The 23668-nt window shown below is 43.4% G+C and overlaps 1 protein-coding gene across 8 annotated transcripts in view; it reads left to right on the top strand.

Moving 5' to 3' along the window:
* LOC126516537 (MIF4G domain-containing protein A-like) overlaps positions 1–23668 on the top strand; it is a 98590-nt gene that overhangs the window by 45812 nt on the left and 29110 nt on the right. For all 8 annotated transcript variants that reach the window (XM_055063956.2, XM_055063954.2, XM_055063955.2 and 5 more), the window contains 2 exons: positions 12118–12262; positions 18963–19081. In XM_055063956.2, coding sequence (XP_054919931.1) covers positions 12118–12262; positions 18963–19081 — 264 coding nt within the window. The remainder of the gene's footprint in view (positions 1–12117; positions 12263–18962; positions 19082–23668) is intronic.

Here is a 23668-nt window from a genome sequence, read left to right as displayed (position 1 = left end):
ACAGCCAGTGATTATTGGCGTACGCAGCTTCTCGGACAGTTCTGGACTGTTCGGGACAACAAATCAAAGTGCCACTGTTACTAAGTGAAGAAAAACTCCGTTGTCACCACCAGCATTTTTATTGTGAAACTTCTTATTGGTATCAACCGTTTGACAAGTACGTAAGGATGTACACAATATCTGCAGTGAAATACAATGGCAGACTGCGCTTCTCTCATAAAAGTAAAGTGAACAGTAAAAGTGCAACATAATGCCATCTCTTGGTTTCTGAAAGGCAGGCACTATGAGCACTTAATGCACGAACCAATACAAAAATACCACATATTAATAACAGCTAAGCATAAACATACTAAAGGATAAATAAAATATGAGACATGAAAAGCAACGCTTGCAAAGGAACACTTCTCACAGCGCAGTGTTAGTTGCATTCTCTCCAGTGAAATAAAACACAAATGGCACATTGTGAGACTTAATTCTCATGAACAAAAACAAAAGCAGAATTCACACATGGAAACGTCAAAGCACTATTTGACTAGCTTTGCATTCAGCAAAAGAAAGAAGAATAGAAACAACGTAGTAAAACATAAAGGAGAGCAACAGCTGAAGGCCCAAAAGAGCAATACAGCCTATAAAAAAATTATCTCAAAACCACCAATACGTTAGCACAATGATAAATTCTGTAAGAGAAGCAGGCAACCCCCTGCAACAAAGGGGTGCCAAATTAGCTTCTCCATAAAGGAGAAAAATTAGGCACACAGCTGCTGCATAAAAACAAAATAGCCTTAACATATTGTTCTCACTCTTAGAAATGAAGACTGTAATAACAAGGAAGTCATTTTCCTTGAATAAGTAAGCATGCGGTATAAGTACAAAAATGGTATGCTCTATAAATTATTTGAGCAGAATAATTATACCATATTTCCATGTGAGTGAGACTACAGCCAATTCGTGTGTAGATTCATGGATCATAAGGAATGTCAATGTAGTTGCAGTTAGTGGTTACCTGGTACCACAGCACACTTGACATGCACTAGTCTACCAAGTGCAGTAGTACCAGGCCACACCACGCTGCTGAGACTGCTGAGCCACTTGTAGCAGTATCAAATCAGCCCTGTGCTTTTAAACTGTCTCACTGCTTTCCGTACACTCAGCCTGACATAAGGTAACAGGATTCTATATTTGTCACATTTTTGAAAACTTAGAGCACTACTTAAAATGCAATCAGGTGCCACGAAAGGCCAAAGCATTGATTCAACTGATGCCGGAGACAAGCTGCTACATCTACATCTCTGTAGCGTTACCTGGTTGGTGTTCATACGCTGGGCTCAACATAGCATCAGTGGTTAAATGCATTGGCCCCCACAGCAGTACTACCAAGGAAACATGTTGCAGTGGGTGCTCATCTCAAGGTTGCCACTTCGAAGGGAACATTATTTTTGGGTGCTGAAGATAGTGAGGCTTAGCCTTGTAGTCATTACTGTGACAAGTAAGATCGCTACCAGTTTCAAAAGAGGACGAAAATTTGTCGGCACTCCTAAAAGCACACGGTACGATGCTGTGGGGCTGGAGGGCGAATCGTGCTTGGAAGATCACTCTCTTGCTGGCGGGCTTGAGCATGCTAAACCTGAAAAAGAGGACAGAATCTTTACAACTATGCAAACACATCGCTTATTACTTACCCCCATTCAGATATTCACCCTTACTTGAAGCCCATGCTTGACTGTCACTATAACGACAGGTGCGAAAGTTCCCACTGTCTCTCCTTGGGCGCGTTCCTGTCGGGCTTTATGTCGACCAAATCAAGCATGGGCTTCAAGTTAAGGCGCATTTCTGAATGTATGGGTAAGACATACAAGGTAGCTTAAGATGCCTAAAGTAACCGGTTTTCAGCTTCTCTAAATTCAGTGATTAGGTTAAAATCCAAGAGTACAAATCCACACTTATGGCATCTTTATCATGGACGTAGATCTAAGGCATCTGCTTAAATAGTACCACTGACAATAAAATTTGTCCTTGCAAGCAGTAGAGCACAGCAAAGCTTTATATAATGTGCAAAGATCGGCTGTTCAAGAACACATGAAACTACGTGGCTTGTGCCTACAAATGATACAAGCACAAAATACTGCACGCTATACAGAGGAGCTATGTAAACGTACAGAGGAGCAACGAAGCGTGCAAAATATCACATAGCTCTACAGACAGCCCTTATTACAAAAGACCTCCACCGGCAGACAGAACAAAAGCAATGCATGAACGGTGACTACCTCACAACATCAAGCACCAGTATCGAAAATGTGCGCCAGAACCACTGAAACCATCATGCCGTTGTGCACACAACCTGCAGACCACGAGACGCATGTGCAGTACAAGAAAGACCAGGACGAGTATGAGAAGCTGAACTGAAACACGGGACAAAGGGAGACAAACAAGAATGTCGCTTCTCTATCGCCATTTGTTTCGGGTTGCAGTTCAGCTGTTCAAACTTGTCTTAGCTATGCACCAATTGGCTCAGTTTAACACTATCCTGAGAATACCACCGACATGCCTTAAAGGGTACTGGCGAAACTGCTGGGCATTTGCATTGTGCATCAGCTCTTCCGGCCCACGCTAAGCACTCATTACTGGCATAAAAGAGAAGATAGTACAAAAACAAACCACCGGCATACCTTGAAAACCATGTGCCTGCTGACGACCAGACACCACTGTAGACATGGCAAGAATAAGAAATGAAGTGTCACAGCATCAGCTCCGCAACGTAAAAGTGGTTCGTTGTGAGAATGGAAAGGTTGGCGCTATCTTGCTATCTTCTGCAGCCCTTCAGGGAGCACAGCATAGAGCAGCATGGCTCAGCACCAGCACTGGAACACAAGCTCACACGTGCCCACATACGCTTGCTTGCTGCGCCATTGCAATGGCTGCACTTATGGTGACGTATGACAGGCACGCAAGCGTGAGAATAATTGATAATTGGACGGTAATGTTGCATAAAATCTCTTTAAATCATTTAACTTTTCTGACATCTTTAAACAGCATTTTTCATTTAGTGCGAAATTTGTGGTGTGCTTCCAGCTCCTTGCTTTCGAGCATGCTTTCGACGCACATGGCCTCCAAGATGGAGTGTCAAGTGTCGGAGGCCACGCAATAACTTCCACACGGGAAGTTTGCCACTGTTTAAAAAGTTTGGTGGTGCTCAACAAAAGTAGAGTGCCTTGATATAATTTTCATGCAGTTTTTTTCTACTATATATATGCATATCAGTTCATTCTCAAACATACTGTACCTTGTTTCTTCAATTACTTTTCCGAAGTCAGAAATAAAGTGAAGTGAAGTGTATTCTTCTTTTCAAGGAAAAGAGGGGACTGGAACAAAAGGTGGTAAGGCCTGATGAGGCCACGGTACCCATACAGTTGGCAGTAATAATATAAAGGCCAAAAAAATATACATAGAAGGTGCGACAAATATGTCAAAACAATGCTACAATGCGCACAGTGAAACTTAATTAGGGAAAAAGTCAAATGTGTGCAAGGTAATATACAAGCACTCAAAGTCATACACATACAAATACAATGCATACATGACTGGTCAATTAAGACACGAAAAATGCGACTACAGTACTTGTCCGCAACATAGATAGAGAGAAACATGTATAAACAAATGGTAGTTTACATTTTTTTGCATTTAAATTTTGCCTTCAATCAAATGTCGCTTCATGTTTTTCTTGAACACATATTCAGATAAAAAGAAATCATCAGTAAAGGGAAATTTGTTAAGGGTGTTGGGTACTTGAAAATTTAGCTTTTGTCTACCATAATTTGTGCGTATTTGTGGAACTTGTAGTTTTACTTCACGAAGGTTGTAATTTATAGTACTGTCAGTAACAGAGTACAAACGGTTTCGATGAATGTATTGCAACAGCCGTAGATAATACACTTGGTCAGCTTGTAGTATGCAAGAGAGAGAGAGAGAATAGAATTTATTGATAGGAAAGACAGAGAGGTCGACCTGAGCTAGTGCGCTCTAGTCTGCTACTCTGCACTGGGGTAGAGGGAAGGGGAGTGAAAGTATTGGGATGGATGATGATGATAAGAGAAGTGGTGAGTGCTTATGTACATGAGACAGTTGCCTCGCTAGAGCCGCTCGTCGAGCTTGGTGTCCTGCAGGAACTTCAACAAAACTTTTGTTGCACGCACTGAAATTGCAGTGTCAGGCCATGGGCCGAGGATAACTTCCTCCGACAGTAGTTGTCTGCCAACGCTGGCTAGGAAACTGTCTAATGTCCTTCGCTCCAGCATATATGCTGGGCAGTCGCACAGTACGTGTTGCAGTGTTTCGGGCATCTGGCAGTGTACACAATCAGGGTTGTTCGATTGGCCGATGAGGTGTGCGTAGCGACAGGTGAAAGCAACGCATGTTCAACAAGCAAGGGTTGGGTACGTAATTTTTGTGGTACACCATAGTAGCCCTCAATAGCATGCAAGGCTCGTTTTTGTAGCAGTATAGTAGTTTATGGTAATTTGAAGACATAGTTGTACCCCATACAACATTACAATATGACAGTTTTGAGAAAAACAGTGCGTTATATATTGACACTGTTAACCAAACAGGCAAGAGTTTAGAAATCCTAAAAAGCAGACCAACAGTTTTGCTTAGTTCAGAAGCAAGTTTTGAGATATGTACAGACCAAGAAAGATTTTCGTTAAACCACACGCCGAGAAATTTTTGAGAAGAAACCTGACTGATCTTTGTATTATCATAAGGAATCTGTATAGAATAACATTCCATGGTGTTGATCGGCTTGAAAAGAATATATTTTGTTTTATTTATATTTAAGCTAAGCGTATTGCATGTAACCAAATCATGAAGCTTCAATAAATAAGTGTTAACCATACTTTGAAGGGTGGGTAATGAGTGGGAAGAAGAGAAAAAGATTTGTGTCATCAGCGTACATTACCAGATCTGGAGAATTATATATATCAGCTAGATCATTGATATATGTAATGAATAATAAAGGCCCAAGTATTGATCCCTGCTGGACACCATGCATTATTGTCTGTATATCGGAAGAGATGTTATTTGTTCGTATGTATTGGGACCTATTACTCAGATACCATATTTACCTATTTACTCGCGTAATGATCGCACCCATTAATTTTGTCGTCAAAATTCGCTTTTTTTAATTTCCCGTGTAATGATCGCATCCCGAACTTGCCGCAGCGATATGTCGTGTGCCAAGTCTAGCTAATAATGATCGCGCTTACCATCTGTCGAATGCTGCGCGAACGACTCTTCAAGACAAACCAAGCGGTCTGCATGCACCAAACATTGTTAAGCAGATGCCCCATTTCATTCCTTTCATCACTTTCCGCACTTCCAGGACAAAAAAAAAACTACAACCAAACTTGCCTTTATAATGTGCAGGCTTTATAATGGTTGTGGTCAGCAACAACAACAAAGAAGGCGCCTTTCGATTCTTCTCGTCTGCTATCGTGGGCATGCAACAAATTGCGAGCGGCAACAATAGCAGCCACATTTACACTGATACGTTAGAAGTGTACCCTATTCATACGCTGACGTTTGTAACACAGCTAAAATATTCGCCCACCCATAGCGAAAACGTGCCGTATTAGGATAGCAGTGAAGACAAATGCCGCAGTTTCCCTAGCAAGCCCGCCATGTGTTCCTATGTCACTGGCAGCTAAGCGCGCCAATCTGTTTCTGTCCCCTCAAAGTGGACATGGCTACATTATCCCCGCAAACTTGCCGATATTAACGATAATATTCCTTACTGATACGCAAGAAACTGTTTCAATGCACATAATGTACTCACGAGAAGAAAAAAAATCGTGTTCGACTTGCTCTGTCGGCCGCCATTGTTGTTTTGTTGTCCCGTACTACATACAGTGGCAGCTGCCTATTTGTTGACCTGTTGTCATCCCGCAGCAAATGCGGGCTGAAAAAAACATTTTTTTCGCGGGAAATTTAACTTGTGTAATGATCGCACCCCTGAATTTGTGTCAATTTATTTTGACAAAAAAGTGCGATCATTATATATGCAAGTAAATACGGTACTTGCATAATGATTGCACATCCTTTCCCATGTAATGATTGCGCCCCAAACTTGCCACTGCGATATGTCGTCTGCCAAGTCTAGCTAATGATGATCGCACTTACCATCTGTCGAATGCTACGCGAACGACTGTTCAAAACATACCAAGCGGTCTGCATGCCTGAACATTCTTAAGCAGATGCCCCATTTCATTCCTTTCATCACTTTCCGCACTTCCATGAAAAAAAAGGTACAACCAAACTCGCTTTGGCTTTATTATTTGTCTGCACTCGTGGGCATGCAACAAATCGTGAGCGGCAATGATAGTAGCCACGTTTACACTGATACGTTAGAAATGTACCCTATTCATATGCCAATGCTTGTAACTCAGCTAAGATATTCGCCCACCCTTAGCGGAAACGTGCCGTATTAGGACAGTAGTGAAGACAGATGCTACAATTTCCGCAGCATACCTGCAGTATGTGTTTTTATGTCACTAGCAGATAAGCATGCCCATCTCTGTTTCTGTTCCCTCAAAGTGGTCCCATGACTACGTTATTCCCACAAACTTGCCGATAGTAACGATGTTATGCATTACTGATACGAAAGAAACTGTTTCAATGCGTGTAATGTACTCACGGGAAGAAGAAAAATTGTGTTCGGCGCGTTTGGCTTGCTCCGCCGGCCACCATTTTTGTTTTGGTGTCCCGCACTGTTACAGCGGCAGCCGCCTATTTGTTTACCTGTTGTCATCCCGCAGCAAATGCGGGATGAAAAAAAAATGCTTTCTTTTCGTGGGAAATTTAACCAGCATAATGATCACACCCCTGAATTCACGTCAATTTTTTTTACAAATAAGTGTGATCATTATGTGAGTAAATACGGTAACTTCTCAACAAGTTCAAAGTAATACCACGAACCTCGTAGTCGCAAAGCTTCTTAAGGAGAGTATCATGATGTACGCAATCAAAGGCCTTGCGAAAATCTAAAAATATACCAAGCGTATATTTTTTACATTCAATATTATCTATTGTTTTGGCTTTAACAAATAATAGCACTTGTTCCATGGACCTATTGTTTATAAACCCATACTGTGAATCAGCAATGACATTGTATTTATGCAGAAAATTGGCTGTGCTAGAATTAATATCGCTTTCAAAAATTTTTGATAGAGCAGGTAATACCGAAATAGGTCGGTAATTAGACAGTTTATTTATGTCACCACCTTTATGTATTAGAACCACTCGAGCCAATTTTAATTTGTCCGGAAAAACACCTGTTGACAACATAAGGGTTATAATGTATGACAAGACATCGCATAGAACGGTGCATACATACTTTAGGGGAATTACTCTTATATCGTCATATCCAGCGGATACATCATTCTTTAAATAAAAAATTACTGTAGCTACTTCTTGAGGGGTTGTTGGTGCAAGTGCTATAGAATTCAGTAATGGAGTGGTGAGGCCCATAAAACTATCAACTGGAGTTTGCGTAACAAGATTTGGTGAACCGACAATAATGAAGTAGTCATTCAGGGAGTTTGATAGCTCACGGCCAGTTAATTTGCCATTAGCTGTGAGTATTTCACTAAGGTGTGTAAATTTTGTTTTATTTTTGAAGTTATTAACCTCTCGCCAAACTTTACAACTATCATTTTGAATACGAGAAAGATGGCTTATGTAGTAATTAGATTTGGCATTTTTGAAGTCTTTGTTAAGTTTATTTCTAAATTGCTTAAAATGAAAAAGCAGAGCTAGATCTCTGCTATGGAGAAACTCATGATACATTTTCTTTTTCTTTCTTATCCTTGCATAAAGTGCTTTGTTGATCCAAGGCTTCTTAAACTTCTTAACATTAATTTTTCTCTATTTGTGGGAAAGCTGCGTTATTTTGGGTTAAGAAGATATCAATAACTTCAGAATATGCTGTATTAACTTCAGATATCTCTTATATAGATCCCCAATTAGTACCTTAAATTAGATTACGAAACCCGTTGAGAGCAACATCATTAAAATCTTTGGTCATATGTGTAACGGTATTTGTTACTCGGTTTAATCTGAGAGGTATAAAACAAAATATCGGCAAATGGTCACCAATATCTAAGGATAATACACCAGATTCAGTGTGTGGAGGCTGAGCATTTGAGATACAGATATCTAATAAAGTAGCCGTGTTGCAAGTTATTCTAGTAGGCAAAGTGATATAGTTTATACGTGCGTAAGAAGAAATGAGGCTCTGCAATTCCCTTGAATGAGAATCATCTGATAATATGTCTATGTTTAAATCACCCATTAAAATTAAAGGTAGTTTAGTAGAGTCGAGGAAAGTAAAAAGGCTTTTCAAGAACTCAAAAATTGTTATTTGTTACCCGGAGCGGGTTTATACATAGCAACAACGATTATAGATTGTAAGGATATAGCTAAGCACTCAATGTTGGGATATGTGACTGTAACATCACTAACCACAGAGTGCGAATGACATTTTTTAACATATACAGCAAGGCCACCACCTCTTCCATGGGGCCTTGATAAACCATTGTAAGTATAGTCATCGAAGCAACACTCGTCACCATCAGTGCCAAACCATGTTTTCAGAAAAAAGCATAACATCAAACTCCACCGACAGCGACCCTAGAAATAAATCAAAATCGTCATGCTTGTTTTTCATGTTACGGATATTTAAATGAAAAGCTGAAAACTATATTTTGCTGCTACTTTTAAAGCTAGAATTAACATGATCAGTTTTGTATCTAGTACAGGCAGGTGGAAAAATCATCGTGATAAGTCAGGAATGATGAGCACGCTGCCAAAGCAATGTTATTATCTAGTCATCTTCACCAGATCAGCCAGGTCCTGAATCCTAACAGCGTCCATGTGTTCATTTTTCCGCACGAAAACCTTGCCCCCGCTCGTCCAGACAAACTTCCACACCACTTCTTTCTTGCGGGCAATAGCGGCACCAAGCAGCTGTTTGTTAGTCTGCGTAAGATGCTCGTTCACATAAACACTGTCGGTCCCAGATAAGCCGAGCTGGTCATTTGTAACCTTTTGCTTCCTTGCCTTAGCAAGAAACGCATGATGCTTATCTCTCCGAACAAAGCGAACCAAGATATTGGTCCCGCCTGGCTTGCGCGTTGGGATCCGGTGACACGTGTAAATGTCATGGCTAGCAACTGGTTCTTTAAGAACATCGCCGATTTTCTTGACAATGTCAACAGGATTCTCATCTGACTTGTTGCCTTTTATTTCCAAGTTATTTAACCTGGTATACTGCTCCAGCTCTTCAACTCTCCACGTTAGGCGCTTGTTTTCATTTTGCAGCGTTTCATTGATCTTAATCAGCTCGCCAATTTGCTGTCGAAGTGCCTTCACGTCAGCACCGATTGCCCTTGTTTCGTCACTCGTGTCACTACAAAATTTGACACTGTCCTTCGCACTATGCAACCCTAATCTCATTTCCCGTTTGAAGTCTGCAAGACACTTGATAATTTCCTTAGCATTGCCAGCCATTCTTAGAGATTACATGCACACATACAGTCAAAGTTTGGCAGCAGTGCGCAGCAATGGAACAAGTGACTACTATTTCAACAATGCGCAGGTTTCACCTGTGCGAAACGGGTGGGTGAGCGAACTTGTAGACTGCTGGCGCACCTCTGCCAAACTGAACTGCCACCCGTGATGCCGTCCGTTATAAAGGCAGCAGGTACGAGCCTCCCACGCTGATTGGTGGGCTGCGCGGCGATGCGCCAAGTAGCTGGGAAGCCGGGCTGTTGAATCAGCAATCTTGACACTGTGCCGAACGAAATGAAAGACCGCTTCTCTGGTCCAAACGTAAGTGCCCCCAACATATACCTAAATATGAGCTGTCATTTCCTGCTTTGTCTGCTCCTTTTGTATGAGAGATACATCGCAACCATATCCATATTTATGCTCAGCCACTCTCAGTGACCTGGCCGGAGCCATCATCTTCCCAGCGAGAGTCACCAATGTGAGATTAAAGGCATCCCACCCAGTGACATTGATGGTTGGAGAATTTGCAGCTTTTCGTGCTGCTGTTCATCTCATTAGCCAACACAACCTGGTGCATATTTCTGCCATTCAAAAGCAGCTCTGCAGTTTTTACTATCAGCACTGCGAAATGGACCCACAAAAACAACTGATATATGTCTGGTAAGAGAATGGCTTCACATTTTGGCTGACATCATGTCACTTTTTAGTGGCTTCCAGGCACCTGTTGTGTTATAGTTAATTTTATTACAATCGCAAATTGAACAAATTGGTAAGAATTCATCTTTAACAGCACCACTTAAGACGGGAACAAGCACGCACATATCTTGTTTTCCATTGCTTGTCACTGCCTTAAGCAGTGCTGTTGACGGTTATAGCAGTTAACGAGCACTACAGTGAGGCTACTCAGCTATGAAAACTACACACGAGAACGGATCACTTTATCAAGATCAGATGGATGGAGCTAAGAATGTTCATATCTTTGTACAAAATATGCTATCTGCATTGAACGCATGAAATGTCCAAACAACTGACTGCATGCCCTGAGCTTTTAAAAAACTACATCTTCAAATCCCATTTATCTTACCCAACACAAGGCAATCCTACTTTATTGGCTGTGATTGGCTGTGGCTAGGTGTAGCCTTTATGAAGTAATTTGCCTGGATGGCCAATGTTCCAGCATGTTTTGTTTAGTGGGGGATATAACAGTGAGCATTTCTCAAACGGAGTTTAACTAGGTTTTTTCTTTCAGCACTGTGGTGTACAAGAAGAGGTGTCATTGCATGGCAAAAGGACTAGTTGTAGAGCAGATATGGGAGTTGCAAGGAGCACAGATGGGCTGCTACAACTTGATAGTACTTCATACAGAGGAGGAAGAGGAGGTGAAGAGTTTCATAGATGTGGAAAATTCAGAATTGGGAGTGGTCAGCCAGTGTGAAACATAGCATTGTATGGTAGTGCCCCCCACCTATCGATTCTTCTTGCAACAGCCAACAACGCTGCCTGTGATGGCTGTCATGGTGATGAGACTCTTAAATGCATTCTTGACAACTGTCCAGAACATAATGTCCTGAGGTGATTGCACATGACTGTCCTAGCTAGCATATCAGACTACTTTCAGTATGACTAATGGAATGAAATGGAATGCAGACGTCACCTGCCATTGCGCAGCAGAGCGTGATGAAAGTATCATCACGCATTCTGACGGTGACAGACATGTACAATTTCCATGCTGATTGGTGCTACGTGCGTCAATCACAGGGCTTGTGTGTTTGTGGTGCCTGCCTCGCTCGGTTTCCTTATTTTCACAGATCACAGATGTTACAGCAATGTTTTTCAATGTGGAAATCAACCTAAAAGATAGTGGTGCCCAATTTGTCTTTCATTGTTGCATTTCTTCTGCTGTACAAAGCTTCCACTTACCGTGGTATAGAGTGGCCACGTTGCTATTGTAGCAGTGCACTTCTCCGATTCAACTGAAAGGGACGCTAAGGATCCTAAATCAGTTTAGGCTCGTATAGTATGTTTTCAAAACTATATTTACATATTGAAATTGTGGTAATACGTTGATTGCTTGAATAGGAAACAAAACGAAACTTCCATTCTCAAAATTTTGAGCTGAAACCCCAGTACTGGTGCATCAATCTGTCGTTGCGGAGTTCATATTGACCTTCTCTATTTGGGCCATTGTGGCATTGCGAAACTTCTCAAAATTGGCAAACTTTATTCTTTGACTCCTTCAGAATTGCAATGTACGCGTACTTCATCTTCACTGAAAAAAGGAATCGGCTAGACGTGATGAAAGGCGGTTGAAGTCCGTGGCATCACAGTGCGACAGTGCAGCAACTTAAAGGGGGTGACGCCACCCGTCTTTCATTCTCGCATCTGTTCTCACTTATCAAGCATCCTCGCGGTCATATAGTAGAAGTTGCTTATTCAGTGCACTGTAGAAGGGTTTAACTCACTAATATGTAACTCGTGCTCTTAGCATGTCTTTAACCTTCCTGTTTAGTTTATTGTACTGTTAATCAACCAGCACTTCAATGAGCTACTTTTGTATAGGTTCTGGATGATGTGCTGGCTTCACTGGAACTGTGCTCTGCAAGTGATAAACCAGAGCCCACTGGCAACAGCCCACAGTCACACAGTGATCGCAAGCAAGACAAAGAACATCTTTATAACAACCTGTTTATGCAAGCAATGTCTGGTAAGTGAATGGTAGTGAGCAGGGTTGTCATTCTTTGGCTTGTTATTGTCGTCAGCCTAATTCATGTTCACTGCAGGATGAAAACATGTCTCGGCGATCTTCAATTCTGTGTTTCAACAACCAATCCCATCTTCTGCCTGCAAATTTTCTAATTTCATCACACCATCTAGTTCTCTGCCGTCCTTAACTGCGTTTCATTTCTCTTGGCACCCAATCTGCTGTTTAATATGCCACTGGTTGTCTCGTGTTACATGATCTGCCTTAACTCAATTTCTTCCTCCTAATCTCAACTAAAGTATAGGCTACTCCTGTCTGATTTCTAAGCCACACCACTGTCTTTCTGTCTTTTAACATTAAGCCTAACGTTTGTTTGTTCCATTGCTGAATGCACTGTCCTTAGCTTCTTCTCGTGTTTTGCTACTTTACACCAAGTTGGATATTTTGAAGACCTGTTAGCTACAACAATTTTTGTGCTCTTTACTACCTAGCTGCATTTTGACTACTTCAGGTATCCAGTACAACAGGTATGTAAGTAACACTGGGTCTTTTAAAGAGTCATGTTAATGCGCTAGGTAGCATGACTATGCCTTGAGATGTCCCAACTATTTGTTTCCAGTGATGCGTTAAAATGCAGTACTTCAGTGTTGTCAACTTACTTAATTTTTCTGGTGCGTAGATAGTGGATATGCATATGCTTTATGGTGATAATTTAGTTAATGTGGCTACTTTGTAGTCTACTTTCCTTGTCTGTAATTGTGGCTGGTCATTGTTTGGGCTACTTTTGGGAATTTCTCGCCTACTTTTTTGGATTGGGACTTGCTTGTAGTAGCTGCTTATATTGGTTTGATTCCCAGTGCAACAACTTTGAGATTGGATGCTTTCATACCATAGTCTTGTCATTGTTTTCATCATCATGTTATTAGCATCAGCATGCCATCACTATTGTCGCTGTTGTCCTCAAGGTGCCATCATAGTCACCGCGTCGCCATTGTCGTCATGCATGCGCCAGGGTCATGCTGTCATCTTCAGGCATTGTTGTCACATGCACAGCTGCTCACCTCACATGGACCTAGAACTGACAGGCAGCCTAGCTGGTAATGATTCACTAAGAGGACGGCAGTGCAAGAGAAGACGACAAAACTGTAGGAAACATGATTGTTCTGATTGTTTCCTTGTTTACATCTTGTCTTGTACTACTGTACTTGTGAAGTGTACCTGTTTTACTATCTGGTTGCAGAAGCCCAAACAATACTAGACAACCATCTCTAATATTGTTACGTGAAGCTGAAGCCGAATACTATTTAAAATTTATTTACAGGGAAGCTCACGGAGGTCAAAATGGCGACGCTATAAAAAACCGGCACACACATCGTCTTCGTCCTCCTCAGTGCAGCCACACTGTGGCGGCTGTTCCGTAGCATCACCCCCGGCTGTAGAAGCACCGTCCCAGTGCTTAATCTACACATCCGTGGTGGAAGGTGTGTGGTATGGTTTTAGTCTTGCCACGTGAACGATGTCACTTGCAGCTGATGATGAGGCTGAGAGATCGGCGGGGATGATTTCATACGTGACACCGATCACTTGTCGTACCACACGGTAAGGGCCAGTGTAGCGTGACAGCAGCTTTTCGGAAAGGCCCAAACGTCGAACGGGTGACCAGAGAAGCACCAGAGAACCCGGAGAAAAGTGCACGTCACGATGGTGGCAATCATAGAGGCATCTCTGATGCTCCTGTGAGGCCTTGAGACGGGTGCGGGCGAGCTGGCGCGCGTGGTCGGCGTGTGCAATCGTGTCGCGGGCGTATTCAGTGGCGGAACGTGTGGCCGAGGGCAGCAAAGTGTCCAAGGGCAACACGGGTTCTCGGCCATGTAGGAGATAGAATGGTGAATAGCCGGTGGTGTCGTGACGCAATGAATTATACGCGAACGTCACATATGGTAAGTGAAGATCCCAGTCGTGGTGGTCGGTCGCAACATACTTCGAAAGCATGTCGGTGATGGTCCGGTTGAGGCGCTCCGTGAGGTCGTTGGTCTGTGGGTGGTAGGATGTCCTCGACGACTGCCGACAGAAAGCTGCGGCCACGGTCAGTGACACGGTCGTATGTGCGCGAGACGCCCAAGTGTCCAGCCAAGGGAGCATCGTGAAGTTGCTGGAGGACAGTCATGGAATGACGAGCAGAAGGTCAAGGCTGTGTGGATCGAAATTGCGGTGGTATAATGCCCCCTCCTTAAGGAGAAACATCCGGAGAGAGGCGTCGCCAGGAGTTCACTCCAGACGGTCGATGAGGGCTCGTAATGAAGGATCGCGCCGTTGCTCGTTGCCGATTTGAAGCAACTGGGACACAGAGTAAACGCAATCGATGGTGTCCGCATCAGCCGGTTTGTCGACGGGGTAGTGGGACAAACAATCGGCATCCTGGTGCAAGCGTCCCATCTTATATACCACGGAGAAGGTATATTCTTGCAGGTGTAACGCCCAGCGAGCGAGTCGTCCCATGGGGTCCTTGAGCGAGGATAGCCAGCAAAGAGCGTGGTGATCACTGATGACACAGAAGGGGCGTCCGTACAAGTATAGACGAAATTTCGCAGCAGCCCACACAAGAGCGAGGCACTCGCGCTCTGTGATTGAATAATTGCGCTCGGCGGGTGATAGAAGTCGGCTGGCATAGGCTGTTCACGCTGGCGCTGTGCTAACACTGCTCCTATGCCGTGACCACTGGCATCAGTTCGAACTTCCGTTGAGGCAGACGGGTCAAAGTGGGCCAAAATTGTAGGCGTGGTAAGGAGAGTAGTCAGCTGCGAAAAAGATGCGGCATGGTCAGGACCCCAAGAAAAAGGGGCGTCTTTCTTCAAGAGGTCGGTAAGGGGACGTGCGATGGTCGCAAAATCCTTCACAAAGCGTCGGAAATAAGAGCACAGCCCTACGAAACTACGAACGTCCTTGGTAGACTTCGGAACAGGAAAATTCGTAACGGCGCCAATTTTGTCCGGATCGGGTCGCACGCCTCTGGCGTCCACGAGGTGTCCAAGGACGGCGATTTGGCGGCGAGCGAAATGACATTTTGACGAGTTCAACTGGAGACCGGTGCAGCGGAACATGTCAAGAATCACTGAAAGACGGTCTAGATGCGTGTCGAATGTGGGCGAATAAACGATGACGTCGTCCAGATGGCACAAACAGGTGGACCACTTGAACCCCTGAAGCAGAGTCCATCATTCGTTCGAAGGTGGCGGGCACGTTACAGAGACCAAAAGGCATCACCTTGAACTCATAAAGGCCATCAGGGGTAACAAATGCAGTCTTCTCTCGGTCCATGTCATCGACGGATATCTGCCAGTAGCCGGACCGTAAGTCGATAGAAGAAAAATAGGTGGCACTGTACAGGCAGTCTAGAGCGTCATCAATACGTGGCAAAGGGTACACGTCCTTTCTTGTAATTTTGTTCAAGTGGCGATAATCTACGCAAAAGCGCCACGTTCCATCCTTCTTTTTGACAAGTACAACGGGAGATGCCCAGGGACTACAGGAAGGCTCAATAATGTCCTTTGCAAGCATCTTTTTGATTTCCTGTTGGATAACAGCTCGTTCTGACGCAGAAACACGATATGGACGTCGCTGAATAGGGTTCGCATCGCCAGTATTTATGCGATGGGTCACGACGGACGTTTGACCTAAGGGTCTATTGTCAAAGTCAAAAATGTCGCGATAGCCTTCAAGAATGCGGCAAAGAGCTTCAGCTTGAGCAGGTGTAAGGTCAGAGGAGACCATCTTCTTAATGTCGACGTCATTACCGTGCGATGATGTCACAGTATGGGCTGAGCTGTAATGATCTTCCACTGTGAATGGCTCGACCTCATCATCCTGCAAAGCGCTAATTATAGCCAAGGAGATGCCCTGAGGCAGAACTTGCACGGTTAGCGCGAAATTGACAAGTGGAAGGCAAGTGCGATTGCCAGTAATTTTCAGCACAGTGTGCGACACGGTAACACCATGTGTAAGCATAACGGCCGGAATAGGTGCGGCCACGTAATTTCCGTCAGGTACAGCTGATGACGACAACAAGTCAACGTGTGTCACAGAGTGAGGCGGTAGGCGAATAAAATCCATGCAGCTCAGATGGCTTGGAGGCGGGTCCACAGGGTCGGCAAGAAGAGGCAAGTCAAGGCGAAGTGAGCCGGCCGAACAATCAATGAGGGCAGAATGATTGGCAAGAAAATCCAGACCAAGAATGAGTTCGTGAGGGCAATGCTCGATGACGGTGAAGAGAACGACGGTTTGTCTCTCGGCAATGGTGAGTCGGGCAGAACACATGCCAACAATAGCGACAGTCCCTCCGTCAGCGACTTGTACAACTCGGTTCGGGGCAGGCGTTAGAACTTTCTTGAGCCGACGGCGAAGAGCAGCACTCATAATGGACACATGCACCCCGGTGTCAATCAACGCGCACACAGGAACATTGTCGACGAGAACGTCCAAAAGATTCTTGTTCCTGGGTAAGGTGAAGCGAGGATTTCGTGCCAATGTCGTCAATGCAGCTTCACCTCCAGAAGCTGCACTGTCTAGTTTTCCTGTCGGGGGTGCGGCGAGTAAGTCGGAGAAGGAGCACGGCGTGACAGGGGCGAGCGAGATTGGCGGTGGGAGGGAGAAGGCGAGCGGGAGTAACGGGGTCGTGTCAAAGTTGTCGCAGGGTCAGATGATGGAGCGGGCATAGAAGGGGCGAAGAAAAAGGATGCACTAGAGGGGCGAGGGGGGTAATCAGGATAATAGCGCGTCGTAGAAGTCCAGCAGCTGCGGCAGTGGCAAGCGACATGTCCAATGCGTCGGCAGTTAAAACAGATCGGCTTGTCGTCCACGGTTCGCCATTCAGAGGGGTTGCACTGTCCATAAGAGGAATAAGAAGAGCGCGGTGGGGACGTGCGTGGAAACAAAGGTTCCGAGCGTACGGAACGAATGGATTGCAGGCCGACATTGGAGAACTCTTGACGAACGACGGCCTGGATCAAGGAGATTGTCACCGGAGAATGATCAGGTAACGGGAATGAAGGGGCCGCCGGTTGTGCCGCTTCGACCTCACGACGAATGATGCGGGTCAAGTTGTCACATCGCGAGGGCTAGTGGAAGAGGTCGTCACAGGATGACGTAGCAGCTGTGTTGGGAAGTCGCGTGACATGCTGGGATACCCGGCGGCTTTTACTATGCTCGATATGGCGGCACTCCTTGAGGATGGTATCGATGCTGGTGACATTCGTAAACACCAGTAAATTGAAGGCGTCATCAGCAATGCCTTTGAGGACGTGATTAACCTTATCATCCTCAATCATGTTCGGGTCAGCCTTGGCACTAAGGGCCAACACGTCGAGAATGTACGACACGTAGGACTCGGTCGACGTTTGTACACATGTGGCAAGGGCTTTCTTGGCATTGACTTGTCGACCAAACGGATTGCCAAAAAGGTCACGTAGCTTGTCTTTGAAGAGATCCCAGCTCGAGATCTCCTCTTCGTGAGTCTGGAACCACGCCAATGGAGCTCCGTCGAGGTAGAAAAGTACGTTGGCAAGCATAATAGTCGGATCCCACCTGTGACTGGTGCTGACACGTTCGTATAAGCGGAGCCAGTCGTCAACATCAGGACTGCTGACTCCGTTGAAAACACCAGGATCCCGAGGTGGGGAAACAGCGACGTAGGTCGGGGCTGCAGGCGGAGACGCTTGCGTAGATGATGTGCCATCAGCAGGAGCCGAAGTTGCATTGTCGCCGTTGCGACCGCTGCGAAGCTCTATGACGGGTACGGGGAACGTCCACCTCCACCGAATTAATGTTACGTGAAGCTGAAGCCGAATACTATTTACAATTTATTTACAGGGAAGCTCACGGAGGCCAAAATGGCGACGCTATAAAAAACCGGCACACACGTCGTCTTCGTCCTCCTCAGTGAAGCCACACTGTGGCGGCTGTTCCATAGCAATATTTTATACTATATCATTGATTCCTACAGTGCGTGGGATCGGCATAATGTTTTTATTTCGGGGCTAAGTGAGTCTTTGTAATGTGATGGCACCTGGAGTAAAATGACCCCACTTCTTTTTCTTTCTTATTTTGCTATCAGGTATCACCACAAGCTTGAAAGAAGTACCCTATTGGAGCATAATTCAGATTAAATACCTTGCATATAGTACTCACTGCTCTCTTATAAGGCTGCATAGATGGCCCTACCTCCGTGTCGTATAGTGTGCCTACAGAATTTATTTATTTACGAATACTGTTGGCACTGTTACAAGGATATATCAACTCAAAATGGTTTCTCGATCTTGTCTAGTTGCCTAATAATGCATGTGTCAGAAACAAAGACAGCAAAACAAAGAAGTCGGTATTAGCAGCACTCACACAACAAAACCATCAGAAATAATTACAGCAGTAGCAAATTACCAAAAAGCAAAAAAAAAAAATACAGCTGTGCCAAGAAATATTTCGTAATGTCATTTCCTGTCTAGTCGTCAAATACAATACCACTAACGTTGTACGTTTATAAATGTGTCAACTGATGTTGATGATTCAGCAGCATTGGAGAGGGACTTCCACTCATTGCTCAGTTCACTAAACTCTAGGGAAAAAACTAAATTTGCAGTGTCTTGCATGACTGAACTAAAGAAGCTTGCACTGTCTTGACACGAGACTTGGTTTTTCCCTTCCCCTTGTGCAGACCCTGCTTCACTCAACTCACAGCAGCTTCTGCAGCTTGCACAGGCCATCTGTCACACAGCACCCTTGAGCATCGAGCACGCTGAACTGACTGCCAAGTTTTGCCACCATATTGCTTTGGTAACCACCTCACTTACCTTTTGCGGTAGCAATCTGGGCTGTGTCGTGAGCCTAAATGCGGTGTAAGCAACAGTGCTAACACAGAAAAGGACAAAGAAATAAGGCTGTTGCTTTTCAAGTATGAACATACCCCAAGTTGACCAAGTTTATCTGCTATAAAATGGGGGAGTGGGGAAAGCCCTCAGTTGCTGTTTTTGGTGGCATAGAGGAGTTTTTGATTTTATATGTAAGCACAATTCATGGTAGCTTTCATTGCAGAATTACACCAAACACTAGGAATGACAAAAAGAGAAAAACTTAAACAGTGCTCTGCCTATTTTTTCCCTTTTCTTTTTCCATTTCTGTGTTCTATGTAATTCTGTGCTGAAAGCTAAGATGGATTAATGCAGTTAACATAATATTAGCACACACCACCGCTCAATGTAGGCACTTTGCACAGCTGTACAGGCTATCACATCGCGGAATCTAGTGCTCACTCAATCGGTGGCGTCAGAATTGCAACGCCAGTGACGACTCTAATGTCTAATAGAGTCAATCTCTAAGGCCATGCATCTAGGTTCTGCAAGAGCCAGAAGAAATTTATGTTACTTAAAGGAGCAATCGCAGGAGCCGGAGACACGACATGGTCGTCGTATTTCTAACACCACCTCCAAGATACGCAAAGCTAGAAGCACGTCACAGCATGCCTTTTTTGGAGGCCACTACTAGAAATTATGAATTATCCAGATGAATGCATGCAGGCTTTTCAAATTATTCAGTATAATTTGCATTGTAAATTATGGAGCTGTGCAAGTTCAATGAATATACTGAATTTGGTTGAATTAATAATGTTTTACTACATAAGGAATTGTTGAAGAGTGTGATTTTAAGGCTTGGGTCAGAATATACGAGCTGCCCTTGTGCGTGTTTGAGTGACGAGGAGGTTGAATTTCTTGCAAGGTGATGCAAGCATGCATGTTGTGTGTCGTCTCATATAAAACCCTGTTTCCAGGAATGAAATGCCGTTGGAAGTTACTGCTCTGTCTTGTGTATTGTTTCTTCTTTTCCATGTACTTTTCCATAAGAATGCCATGCCAACAAGCCCAAACTGTCTGAATGGTTCTTCTCTTCCTCACAGCAACATTTTTTTTTCTATTATCGGAAATCTTGTGAATGACTGTTTAAATTTCTCGTTACCGAGCTCAAAGAAATCGATCAATTTCATTGACAGTTTTTCAACATGCTGTTAAATATTTCTGTGAGAAATCTACCACAAGTAATGCCATGCACCAAATGAACTCATGACTGCACTTTAACTATTGGTCAGATTCTGCAATTTTCGGCGAATTGAGGAGCCTACAAAAATAAAACTTCAACAGAGGGAGGAGGTATCAACGAAACTAGCCTTCAGTGCTCCTGGCACTCCCATAAACAAGCAATGCCAAATTTGCACTTTGATCAACTCCACAGCCTAAATTTTAAATGGCAGCAGCAGGGAATACTGAGAAGCTTCTGCCGGGTTGTATAATTTTCCAATCAGATTTCTATGCTGTTCTAGCAATGTCTCAAACATCAGTACTTGCTCAGAAGTGCATGTTGTTTAGATTGTGTTCGTCCAATATGAAGTGCAACTTTATTTCATCCCCCTGTGGGCTGCATTTATCCATCGGCGTTTAGACAGCATATGTACAACTTATGACAAGCAATCGTTCCCATCTTGGGGAGTGTTTACTCACACAAGAGCATGCATTCGATTTCAGACCAACCTTTGGCAGAAGCAAGGTGTGAGATCAGGCTAGTTGGTATTCCATAGTGATATAACCAGTGCGAGAACAGACACGGTACACCATGGCAGAAACTTTACTAGCAGTCTAATCTCCTACTTTTGGAATACTGACTGTGCAAATTCCCTTATACATTACTGTACAATATTGTGCAACACTGTACATTACTGTGCAAGTACTGTGCAGGTACTGTAAAAAGAATGTAAAGACTGCAGTGCCAGATTCAGGGGCACGGCTAGACCAGCTTGTGCACAAAAAAGGTGATAGAACACAATAATCAACTGTGCGGATGCTTGTGCATGCTCCCCAACCTGACAGCGATTCCTTCGAAAGTCTGAATAATACAGTAAAAAAATGGATACGGGTGCTTTCTACAATGACAAAAGTCAAATGCTCCCTGCACCATAGGCACTTACCCGTTTTCGCATCTCCGAAGAAATGGTTCTCGCACATAGCATGGGCTTCACTATGGCTGAGATTTACACCACCAAATGTGCATGATCTTCTCATTTGCATGGTCTAACTTACAGAAGTTGGGAACTAGGAGCAAGGTGCATATTTTGTATATTTCAGTTTTTTTTATTACTCTTTGTACCGTATTAAAAATAGCAAATTATTATGTGCATTCATGCTAATTGAGGTGCTTGTTTGCAGTTTTGCATAACAATTCTCAAAACTAACCTAGCAAATATTTCTGCTTTCCATTCAAAGCACCAATGGTCCGGATACAATTTAATTTGTCACTTTATACATTAATTGCGACTAATGCCTCTTGAAAGCAAAAGCTTTACCGAGTAATTTATTTACATATAATTATTAATCTTGGCAACAGTGGTGCTGCTGGCTTGTCCACAGACAATAAATTGTTGGATGATTGAAGGATGACAACATGAGGTTTCTATAAGACCACTAAAAATGTGCACATTTCTAGCAGTAACCGAAGAGCTAAGTACATGGGAATGGACAAATCATTTTGATCGACATCCACTGCACGGGGTTTGACGAGGTCGGCTACATTTAAAAGGGAAAAGTCAGCGTTTTCCAACTATAGGGAATACATACAACTCGCAAATAAAAATGATGCTGCAGTTCTGTAGACTGTGCCTAAAGTGCGTAAGATTATGGTATTATGCGCCACTCCAAAATATAACAGTACTAGTTTGTGAGCAGGAAAAAATCCTTCTACGCATTTTAACAATTTCACATAGGCTGTAGACTACTGTTTTACATTTGTTCTCTTCAAATGCTTTGAAGAGACACTAAAGAGAGAGAAAGCAGTTTGAGCTGTTTTTAGTAAATTGCCTTTCTGCGATACCGAGAGTGACACTTGACTGCAAGAAGGGGCTTGCCATGCCAGAAAAGATGCAAGAACCAAGGACGGGTAGCGCCGCCACCTTGGAGTTCCCACATCAGCTTGCCGTGACGTCACAAATTTTGACAGCGGCTCCTCGGGCCTAGCTGATTTTTTTTTTTTATCGGTGGAGATGGATTGCACCGAACTGTAAAGGATCGAAAGACTGAACATGGCAAGTCTCGAAAACCTTTATCGAGTCGTCATGACCTAAATATGATGAGGAACTTCGAAATCCGTGATATCACAATGACACATTGACACTGGAATTTCAATTTAAAATTCGAAAAAGTGAAACATTGCCTTTCATTTTATTGTCTAATAATCAGCCTCTCTGCAATATTAACGAAGCTACAGAGCTTCGAAAAAATTCTTTGAGTCTAAGCTGACTTAAGTGTTTCTCTTTAGGGTCCCTTTAAAAGGGGCAATTTACAAAACTGCTACGTCTCTTTTTGTTGAAAAGGTATGAACTTGTAAACAAGCTTTGTCCTTTGTTTTCCTAAACTTATATATACTGATGTTTGGTAATTTTTGTAGAAACAGTAAAGCCATAAATTGTCACTCAGCTTTCTCTCTTAAATGCAGCAATTTCTTTTTTCAAAATTGGTTCAGTGGTTGTCTAATATAAGATTATTTCTTCGTTTCACATGTAGTATTTGAATAGGAAAATTTAAGTTGGCCCTGTGGTGAAGCTTCCTCTTAAGTACTCGATTGAAACATCCTATTGAGTGGTTTGTGTTCCGAGATATAATTCAAGCCAATTGACAATGGCTGCTCAGTGGCTATCACATTGTGTTTTTGATTTCTATGGTGGGTGTGTTCTGAAGACGTGAATGAAAAACACCAACTTGTACGACTCATTCTTTATTGGGCCCTCAACTAAAGCAGCCTGTGCATTGCTTTTGGATGCTAAACCCCTACAATCAATCAATCTATATTTAGAACCAGTTCATGCTAGTAGGCATGAATCATGTTTCCTGCTTTGTTTCTTTACTAGGGAAACCTCTGAGCAGCTGGGCCAGAAACATGCAATTATTTTGTGCTGTGCTTTGTGGCATGTCGTGCTAATAGAGCAACCTGCTGGATACTGCAATAATGCTGGCCCAGCAGTCACCATCCATAAAGAACACCTGCTAGGCCTCGACTGCATGGCTCTAATATCTCTTCGAGGATAATCGTACCAAGCTATGAAAACTAGCCCAAGTACCCACTAAAGATCTGAACGTCCAATTACAGAGCTATCTGTGTTGATTAAGTGAAAGGTAATCACTAATGAAATATTCTTATTAATAGATCTTTTGCACAGGGTCTCTTAGGAATGTGTAAGTGATGTTCATTGTTGGCTGCTCTAGTGCTTGCAGATTCAGTCTATCATGTGCACTGAGAATTTGTTTATCAAAAGTAACATCATTGAAGGGACCCTGAAACACCCTCGAGCTTGTGATAAAACACAATTCATTCATAAACGCAGAT

The sequence above is a fragment of the Dermacentor andersoni genome, chromosome 1, assembly GCF_023375885.2.
Source record: "Dermacentor andersoni chromosome 1, qqDerAnde1_hic_scaffold, whole genome shotgun sequence".
NCBI lineage: Eukaryota > Metazoa > Arthropoda > Arachnida > Ixodida > Ixodidae > Dermacentor > Dermacentor andersoni.
The sequence above is the reverse complement of the archived record's forward strand: the minus strand, read 5'-3'. Positions and strand labels throughout refer to the sequence as shown.